The sequence below is a fragment of the Cottoperca gobio genome, chromosome 22 (assembly GCF_900634415.1).
Source record: "Cottoperca gobio chromosome 22, fCotGob3.1, whole genome shotgun sequence".
Classification (NCBI taxonomy): Eukaryota; Metazoa; Chordata; class Actinopteri; order Perciformes; family Bovichtidae; genus Cottoperca; species Cottoperca gobio.
The window spans coordinates 9,513,376-9,523,005 of record NC_041376.1 but is presented as its reverse complement, the minus strand read 5'-3'; the positions used below and the strand labels follow the sequence as shown (position 1 = coordinate 9,523,005).

General features: G+C 39.2%; 1 protein-coding gene across 2 annotated transcripts; it reads left to right on the top strand.

The window, feature by feature from the left end:
* The first annotated feature begins 1,244 nt into the window (after nucleotides 1-1,244).
* Nucleotides 1,245-9,005, top strand: LOC115027587 (14-3-3 protein beta/alpha-A-like). 2 transcript variants are annotated; one of them, XM_029461004.1, is made up of 6 exons: nucleotides 1,245-1,399; nucleotides 2,003-2,423; nucleotides 5,810-5,933; nucleotides 6,491-6,654; nucleotides 6,744-6,839; nucleotides 7,934-9,005. In XM_029461004.1, exons 2-6 carry the CDS (start codon nucleotides 2,130-2,132, stop codon nucleotides 8,006-8,008), a joined length of 753 nt encoding a protein of 250 aa, XP_029316864.1. In that variant the 5' UTR covers nucleotides 1,245-1,399; nucleotides 2,003-2,129; the 3' UTR covers nucleotides 8,009-9,005. The 2 variants fall into 2 exon arrangements, with proteins under 2 accessions (XP_029316864.1, XP_029316865.1); XM_029461005.1 differs by lacking the exon at nucleotides 1,245-1,399 and adding an exon at nucleotides 1,484-1,772.
* The last annotated feature ends 625 nt before the right edge of the window (nucleotides 9,006-9,630 follow it).

Sequence of the window (9,630 nt, the reverse complement as noted above, 5' to 3'; positions counted from 1 at the left end):
TTAAGTTGAACCAGACGTGACAGTGTTACTTAAAATGGTAGGATTCATCATAACACTGGGAGAAAATCCACAGACCCCTCTTTGTAACTTATATGCACCCTGCTGTTATAGACATTTAAACTACAATGTTGACTAAAAAGAGAATGATAAATGGTGAACAAATGTACAATTTCCAAGTTATTCTACATTTCAATTACTGTCAACAAATCTCATTGAAGGTCAAACTCACTGATAGTCCAGCTCTCAATACTTTTCAACTTCTCCATGGCCATTCTTACTAAAGAATTCAGCAAGCTTGTGGGATAGAGTTGGGGGGAAAAACTACAGTGCTTATATTCCTAGTAATGAAGGAACATGCCATTCAGTGCAACTGGGAGGCTTAATGTGTGTATATGTTTTGTTTAACCCTTAATCCACCAACAAATGTGCATGACTGTCAATCAATGTATTCTTAGTGGCTTCAAAGCATTGTTTTTAGTATAAATTAATGTATCCTCTTTTTTAAAATACCAATGTATTAAGGACCTTGAGGACCCCAGCCAAAAGCAACCAATTCCACCTATGCAGTTTTAATAGTATCAACTATTTATTGAGTTCATGTTTGATATGAGCCATAATTTAAAGTATCACACACAATCAGGGGCTTGTGGGCACTCATTCATTTTGAAGAGACACGAAATGCTATTTTTTTCAGTTGACATTAATTACATAACAAATAATATTTTGAGAAGAAAAGTTAACATGTTGCTCTCATTGTTGTTTCTTATGGTAGGTTATTGTAGTCCTTGTATGTTAGGCTACTACATGTTGGTAGGATGAGAGTTAAGAGTTTTTGGACAACAATGGAGGTCTAAGCCTAAGGCACAGACAAATAAGCAGGTTTGGACAATGCAGACCATTCTTGTGAGACGCTCACATTCGATGTTAATGTTAGTTTTGGTGTCGGGATATGAACAATATAAAAAATAACAAAAAAATCCTTGAATAAACATTTAAGAAAGATTAATGTCTCGTGAGTGCCACACCCGCCTACAGTGAACTACAGCGTGTGAAAGCAGGGAGTGATTGGACGAGCATTGCCATGGCAATACGATGACGTCTTCATCCCTTGCTCTAATTGGAGGAAACCCCGTGGACCCAGCCGCTGCAGCGTTCCGGTCTGTCAAACTATGCCTGAAGGACCGCCTCTTTCCCCCGCACTAAACAACTATTCGTTTAAACAACTGAATCTTCATGTCAATCAAATAAGATTACGATTTATGATTGGAGAGTCAACATCCAGATGAACCGCCCTATTTTAGCACGTTCAGTTGTATTTTCACTGCTGTTGCCGTTCTTTGCCTTTCTGACCAACCTCTCAAATCGGATCAATTTCAGGAGCAATTTTGGACTTCCGCAGGTCAGACACGATAAGTACTTTTATTTTCCCTCTCCTTTAAGAATATGCTCGCTGGTTTATCGCCTAACTGACATATTGTGGCTCGTTTAGTGCTTCGTATGAGTAACGCTAACGTGACATTTTTTTTATTGAAAGGAGTGGCCGATGTAGCTAACGCCAACTAGCGTTTGCTAACTTGCTAGCTAGCAGCCGCAGACAGCTTTGTGGCGGGTTGCTGTGCGAAACGGGCTTCTGCCAGCAGATCTTTCCTTCCGATGATAGTAACGTTAGCTGACCTCAGTTTAGAAACCTTTTTTAAAGGCAGAATGTGTTCGTTATTTTACCCTGCAATTAATTATAAATGGTGGGCGTTACGTTATTGTGGTGAAAGCAGGTTGGTAATTTTGTAATTAAAAGTAAATGTTTCTGGAAACGATTTCTATCCGTTACAAGCAATTAAATGACTGCTGTTAACGTTTCCTAGATGGTTTACCTTTCCAGCATAAAACCAGGCGGATGCATGTTCTTTTCATGTCATGGTGATGGGCGGGCTATTTTGCACTCCAGTTGCCTATGGTTATAGTTTTATCGACACCTAATAATTGTGTCTCCTCCTTTTCGCAGCTTGTAACGTAACTGTGGGGAATAACACCGTCGATCCCTTGCCACACGCATTCTTCAACTCAACAATCAATTGATTGTCGCATACCCCCGGATTTCCAGTCCATCAGTCCCCAAAGAAATAAAAACTATGCAGAGGCCGGATCTTATTCAGAAGGCCAAGCTCGCCGAGCAGGCTGAGCGCTACGACGACATGGCAAATTGGATGAAGGAGGTTACAGAGCAGGGAGAGGAGCTGTCAAACGAGGAGAGGAACCTGCTGTCCGTCGCCTACAAAAACGTGGTTGGGGCGAGGCGTTCCGCATGGAGGGTAATGTCCAGTATTGGACAGAAGAACGAGGAGAGTGAAAGTAAGAGGCAGATGGTCAAGGAGTATCGGGAGAAGGTGGAAAAGGAGCTGCAAGAGATCTGCGGCAACGTTCTGGTAAAATATTAAATGTCTACCCTATTTTGAAGTCTGCAGCTTAGATCCATATTACCTGAATGTGAGAGTGAGACCCCCTTCCTGGAAAAAGCAAGCTCACCACTGCATCATTATAATTGAACCAAGTGTCATCAGTGATTGCTACAACTGCAGTGTAGTTTCAATAGTACTCTAGCTCTTGCGGCAAGTGGTGAGGGATTGAAGAGTTTTATTGTATTAAGAGAAACCTCTGGTGTAGTTTAGATATTTAGGGATACCCTTAGAAATTTGTAAAATAAATATGTGGTCAACTTGAAGGTTAAAATGTCTGCATTGAGTATTTCAAAGCTGTCTGTCTTCATGCCACATCTGTAGTCACGAAATTTAAAGTGACACATGATTATTTTTAATCCAATAATGTGTGTCAAATGGTTTCCTGTGAGCTCCTCTGTTGTATAAATATGGCTGGGGGACAATGAAGTATTATGTAGTCCTCCCACTGTTCCTGCCTTTTGGGAATCTGGATTTAGAACAATGGACTTGAAACCGTTTGAGGGTGTAATCTGACAAAAGGTCATAGTGACTACACCAGCAAGGTGTGTCTGAATGGGTGGATAGAGAACTCAAGACACACAGGAAAGACGGGCTGTATAATCTGTGCACTGTAAAACTGTGCTATGTTCAGTATCTATGTAGTCCCATCTGGCAGATAGAAGCCTTTTGTGGCTAGCCAAGTGCAAGAATTGACATGCCTAAACAACTCATACATTCCCTGAAGCCCAGTTTCTACAGATTATCAAAATGACACCCTCCAGAGCCACTCATCGAACCCAATGAGGCTGTGCTTGACGGTAGAGCTAAATGCATTCTCAGACATTACTCACATTTCAAGGCTTAGCTTTACTGGAATACTGGGGGGTGTATAGTTTCACCTCTTGTTTAATCTAATGCTACAGCACAGATTGGTGCTTTGCATTATTTCTAGCCTGCCTAGATAATGGATTAGAGGAGATCTGGGTGGAAGCTTAGCTGTAAGATAGAGATAATTTTGATGAGCTGCTGTCTTTACAAATGCACTGAAAAGCTGCCTATGCCATACATTTCTAACCAGTTTTCCATATGTGCTCCTGATAATATGCACTTGCACAGCTGTGACTCAGCGTTCAGGATCTCTGTTGGTGAGTGTTGACTGAGGTGTTTGTCAGCGGAGGAGGGTGTGTCAGCCCTCATGCATTAACTTGTCTGCAGAAGCCTGACAGGTTAGTTATGCACCCACAAAGGCAGAAGCGCAGAGACCGCAATAGAGAAGTAAGCTGCTTGTGGGCCCCTCTGTCTCGATTTCCTTCACAGCAGACTGTGAAACCAGAAGGCCTTGCATCTCAGCTAAAAGCAGGTCTCACTTAGGAGGCAGCATGGGCTTGGGGGTGTTTGGGCACCAGTTTCCACACAGGATGTGAATGTAGGGCTTGTGGACCAGACGGGAGGCCAGCTGAGTAAATTCAGGCTATACACTCTTCCTCAGAAAATGACACAGTAGACTGTACCTCGACATCTGAAGCTTCAGAACAAATAAAATGCCACAAAAATGTAAATTGGGTTATTCTAACTGAATTTCCAGTACAAGCTTGTCTGGTATTCTAGTGGTAGGACATTTCTTGTACAGTCATTGTGTCCGATTATCACATTAGCTGAGGTAATAAAAATAAAAAACACCTCACAGCTAGTCGTGCTGCTAATTCAATTGATAATGACTGATTAGTCATACGTAAATACAAAAATATCAATTTCTGACATGTAAAAGTACTCGCTCACAACCAGTCTGGCTTTAATCTGCAGTAACACTGTTGGTGCTTTCTTGTCAGTACTGGTCACTGAAATCAGAGCTTTGTGTGAAAGCACTGAGAGTGAGGCTACCCCTTTTCTTGTCTATTGTGCAGAGTATGCAGTGAAAGAGGAATGCTTAGCACTTGAGACATGCGCATGTTTGGGCTGAGCCAATCTTTGTGTCAGTAAATGACTGGGGAGTGGCTCATAGGGTGGGTTTGGCTCAGACAAGGGCAGTTTCTTTCTCCCAGGGTTTGGAAGGGGAAGCTCTTATATTCTTCGATTTACTTTATTTTTAGTTTTAGTTATAGTTTAAATCTATTCTAAATGCAACTTAGTCAGGACTGTCATCAGGGTTTTCATTCTGAGAGATCAGTTAATCTATTCTCTAAATCATTTAAATTAAGCACAAGCCATGGTTTCAATGATACAGATTAGCTCGGCTAATCTTCCCATGTCCATTTAAAGACTGATGATTTAGATGTCCTAGAGTGTAATCGCAGGATGTGATTTATAACACTTGTTTTTTTATTTCAGCTATATTACCACATGTTTTACTACTATACTGTTCAAATCCTTTTGCTGTTTTAAGCAACTATGCATGTTCAGTGGGAAAGCACAGATTAAATACATTTGTTAATTATCTAAAGGTTGTTTAAATTAATGTTTAATTCCACTGTGCTGCTAAATATTGTGTAATTAAGTTCAAATTTGTAGGTGATCTAATAGAAAGGGTTCATGTAGTAGTAAAATCACCAAACATTTTCTTCTTGCTGTTATCTTATTTCTGCACTATATAGATGGAAGCAAATCCTGAAAATGCTAAGCACAGTTGAAATCGACTTTGTTTTTTGAATATGCATGGTTACTTTCTATATATTTCTTAAATATAAATCTTGCGGTTCCAAGATGTTTTTTGGGAATATGTCGCACTGCAGGCAGCGCTTGTATCTGACCCCAGCCGTTCCTTTTTTGTGAGTAATTTTCAGTAGGGAATGAAATGGGAAAGCCTAGACTATTAAAATCTGCAATAAGACACCAAATGTTGCTCTACAGTGCTGTCAGGAGGAGAGTGCTTCTTGAAAAATGTGTGTAATCTGGGGCAGAAGACAGTTGTGGGCACACTAGAGACCTGTCCTGGTTGTACACAATTTGGAGAGGCTTTAGCTGAAACAGACACGGAGCAAAAATGTTTCTTCTAAATGACACAGGGTGAGCCAATGCACTTGACTCCTGATGGAGCAGAACTGTACTCAATAATCATGAGCAGCTATGAAGGGCAGAGGGAGTAGTGCTCTCTGGTGGAAGGAGGCTATAGGGGGCATTTAAAATGGGTGAGCCCCACCTATTTTAGTGTTGTAACATGCAATATGGATGTTTGTTCTCACCATAATTTGTGCCCAATTTGACAGCGTTGTTGGTAACTATTTTCTGAATGTATAGCTTGTCTGCTGTTTCAGTGAATGACAAATATCGTCTCTTCATCTGTCAGTCAAATTTCAGTGTGCCAAGTCTTTCTGTTCAACTGTTAAATATTTGCTCAGTGACCAATTAAATTGATCTGACAATTTTTGTCTTCACAGACACTGCTGGAGCAGTATTTAATTAAGGAAGCCTCAAATGCCGAGAGCAAAGTCTTCTATCTAAAGATGAAGGGGGACTACTATAGATACCTCGCTGAAGTTGCCGGGGTAGATGCCAAAGAAAGTGAGTTCACAGTTGTACTTCATTTATTTTATTTAGAAAAGTTTGTTTAAATGACGTAAAGTAGGGCAATGCGTCACAGCCGTGTGATCACAGGGCCCCATCTCATAGGACGGTATAGCAGGAGTGGGTGGCAGCAAATTGGCCTCCAGCTTTCCTAAATAGAAAAATGTGTAGTGACTGCAATTCGTCCACACCTGCCCTCACTGTTCTCTTATTAGCATTGTGTATTTCAGATCCTATTAAGGAAATTGGTGTGCTGATGCAGACATTGTACATGGGCATGTCTTTTAATACTAATATTGGCTGTGAGCTGTTATTCAAGAGTTATTTTGTCTCTCTTAATGTCTACAATGTTCTAGTTCCCAAAATACGTTTTAATCAAGTTAACAACTTCCGGAAATCTGAATGAATATCAAATTATTACCACTGTCTGTGTCCAATTGTCATTGTGCAACCTTGAATTCCAATATTCAATATTTTTTAAATAGCTTTGAGGTTGCATAACACATCTACATACATGCATAGACTATTATATTCTGTTTCAATTCTTCCTCCAGAGACCATTACTGACTCACAGACAGCGTACCAGGATGCGTTTGACATCAGCAAGACTGAGATGGATCCCACACATCCCATCCGCTTGGGCTTGGCGCTTAACTTCTCTGTCTTCTTCTATGAGATCCTTAACTCTCCAGAGAAAGCCTGTGAATTGGCTAAAAAGGTCTGTAGACTTTCTAACAAATCTGTCACTTTCCCATGTTTGCAGTTTTACTATGTTGCAAATGTTAACAGTTTCCTTTTTTCTTACAGGCATTCGATGATGCCATTGCAGAGCTCGACAAGCTAAATGAGGAGTCCTACAAAGACAGCACTCTTATCATGCAGCTCCTCAGAGACAACCTGACAGTGAGTGTTCTGTTCTCACATGGCACAAAAATTGTTTATTGTGTGTTTTGTCACTTTTTGGCAAATTAATTGTCCTCTGACCTCTCCCCTTGTCGGGGGAAAAAAGCAAACTACTACTTATGATAATTCCAGCTCTGATACAAAAATTAAGACGCTAGTCCAGCTTTAGCATTGCAATAAGCAAACTGAATTGAGAGAGTTATCACCAAAACAAAAAGCAGCGGATTTCTTAGGCAAAATGCAAAACCTCCTTAAAAATAATTGCATCATCATACCAAGTGCATATACCTGGGGACAATGGGCTGGGGTGCAAAACGCATGAGGGCCGAGGGCAACTTCTCCTACTACACAAAACCAACAACATCCCATGTAAGCCTCGACTGTTCGCCTTTGGTCAAAAGAAGACTTTAGGGAAATAGTCTGAAATAATTTAAGAAGCATTTAATTATTTACACAATATTATGTGTATTAATAGGACATCAATGTTTGATTATTATTAAATAAATATCACGGTTACTGTAAATACCGGTATATTACGACACCCCTTCACCCAATATTATACAAACTTGCATGTATTCACAGTTCACAGAATATTTGGATATTAAAATAAGGTTAAAGTCTTAGAAAGGCCATTGGCCAAAATGTGTATGAACGATACTCTTGCCAGAAAGAGGAGCTCATATCCTACTACACTACTACAATTGTTGAATCGCCTGTTTGGGGAAATACGCCCCCTTCTCCCTGCAGATTCTGTCGGAAAGGGAGTTTCAAATACTGTTATAAAAAGAGAGGTTTAGCATTTGTACTTCAAATGTGTCTACATGGTTGTGTAAATCAAAACCTCATCACTTCAGGTGTGTACAGAGACATGTCTAATGTGTAATCGCTGCCAATTACAGAGTGCATCTACAAAGTACAACTTAAAGCTTTATAGAACGTGTAAATAAGAGCTGATTTATTTATTTATTTATTTTTTTTCTTAGCATGTCTATTTTTAATAAACTAAATCATCAAAATTCAGTATGGTGAAGGAGTCTGGATATTTGGCTGTATTCTACTGTATTTTTAACACATATCTGTGTTTCTCTACTCAGTTATGGACATCGGACAATGCTACTGAGGAGGCCGATGCTGGAGAAGGACGAGAGGGCTGCGACAATGAGAACTAGAAACGGCAAGCCCTCGATGTTGAGATCATCTCCAAAAAACACAAAAGGAAGAAAAAAAAAAAAAAACTTTTTACACATCCTTCATTCCTTTATTGCTCCACTCAAACATTCTACCAATGAAACCCATTGCTGAAAAGAGTCATGTAAGGAAATAATAATAAATAAATCATTCTTTTCAAAATGTAGATTTGGACGACTGATGTAAAGAGAAACCCTCCATTCCTTTGGTTTGTGTTTGTCCTGGCCTTCCCATTTGTGCAGTTTCAGCTGTAGAAAAGTGATTAATAGCTTGACATGGTATCAGACCCCCTAGCTCAATTTAGAGGCAAGAAAACTTAAGTCCCATCGTTAAACAACTGGAAGCTTATTCAAATCAATTGAGACAGTTTGGATTTATTTCCTAAATAAATGTTTGATTTAAAAACTAGTTTTCCCCCCATACCTTTTTTAAGTGTGTCTGTCTCTACACATTTACATGGTACGGTTACAGCAGCTGAACTTCAAACGGATGAAATTTTCATACTGCAGGGAAAGCTAGTGCACTTTACATGCTGGCAACAAATACTATAATACAGCCAAGTAGTGCCAATTGGTTAAATCCTCACTTTCTGCCCTGGTTATGATGCCACTCTTTCACTGAAGCATGCCTGTTGTTTGGGGGGGGGGGGGGGGGGTGGGGCTTATCTGAACAAATGCAGGGACCTTTTTAATGGGAAGAAGACAATTCTGTCATGCATGTCTCTTGAGATATTACACTGGAATGGGAACCAATGCTGTAACACACAAGTCCAAGTGTCAAGTTCAGTAATTTTCAATGCAGGTTTGTACACATCCTAAAAGTGGGTGATTTGTTAGTCTGTCCAGTGATTGTCATTAGAGATTTGGACCACTATTGTTTTGCTATTCATTCAATTGTAGTCCCCAAAAGCCTTGTGGAACTGTTTGAATCCCTATGTATCAGCTATGTTAACATAAATAAAACATTTTATAAACAAAGGTTGGTCTTTCTGTTAATTTTATTTGATTCATAATGTACTTGGCTGTTTAAAAATTCCCTATATCTATTATTGCTTTATTCCGAACTTGATTGTTACATGACAACTCTGGCAATGACTGCGAGATTTATTTTGGAATTTAACTCCATTATAAGAGAATTGAACAATTTTTGTGTCACTGCTAATGACTTATTACAATTTTAGGTTATGATGACTATAAAAAACAATGTATTTCAAAAGATTAAACTACCTGTAGTGGCTATTTTTTTCATACTCCAACTCAAGAATCAATGGGCCAATTCAATTACCCTTGGCAGTGGTGGAATGTACTAAGTACTTTATTCTACTATTTCTATTGTATTTTTGAACTTCTTTACTTAAATATTTCTAGTTTAAATACTCTTTACTCTACTACACTTCAGAGAAAATATTGTTATTTCTACTCGTTTTAACAGCTATAGATACTGGTCACTTTACAGATTAAGATTGTACAATATGATGCATTATTACAGATTAAACTGCCCAACAATATAAAATATTGATACGATTGGTTACACCTCGACCAATTACATCAAAAATACATTTTACACTTTGCATGCATTGGAAATAAATAATCTCGACGGGACA

Bases quoted from the DNA above. Each gene is read 5' to 3' on its own strand.
- LOC115027587 (XM_029461004.1), top strand. From the start codon at position 2,130: ATGCAGAGGCCGGATCTTATTCAGAAGGCCAAGCTCGCCGAGCAGGCT. The intron at 5,934-6,490 runs GTGAGTTCACAG...TTCTTCCTCCAG, and splicing joins CGGGGTAGATGCCAAAGAAA to AGACCATTACTGACTCACAG. The intron at 6,655-6,743 runs GTCTGTAGACTT...TTTTTCTTACAG, and splicing joins CCTGTGAATTGGCTAAAAAG to GCATTCGATGATGCCATTGC.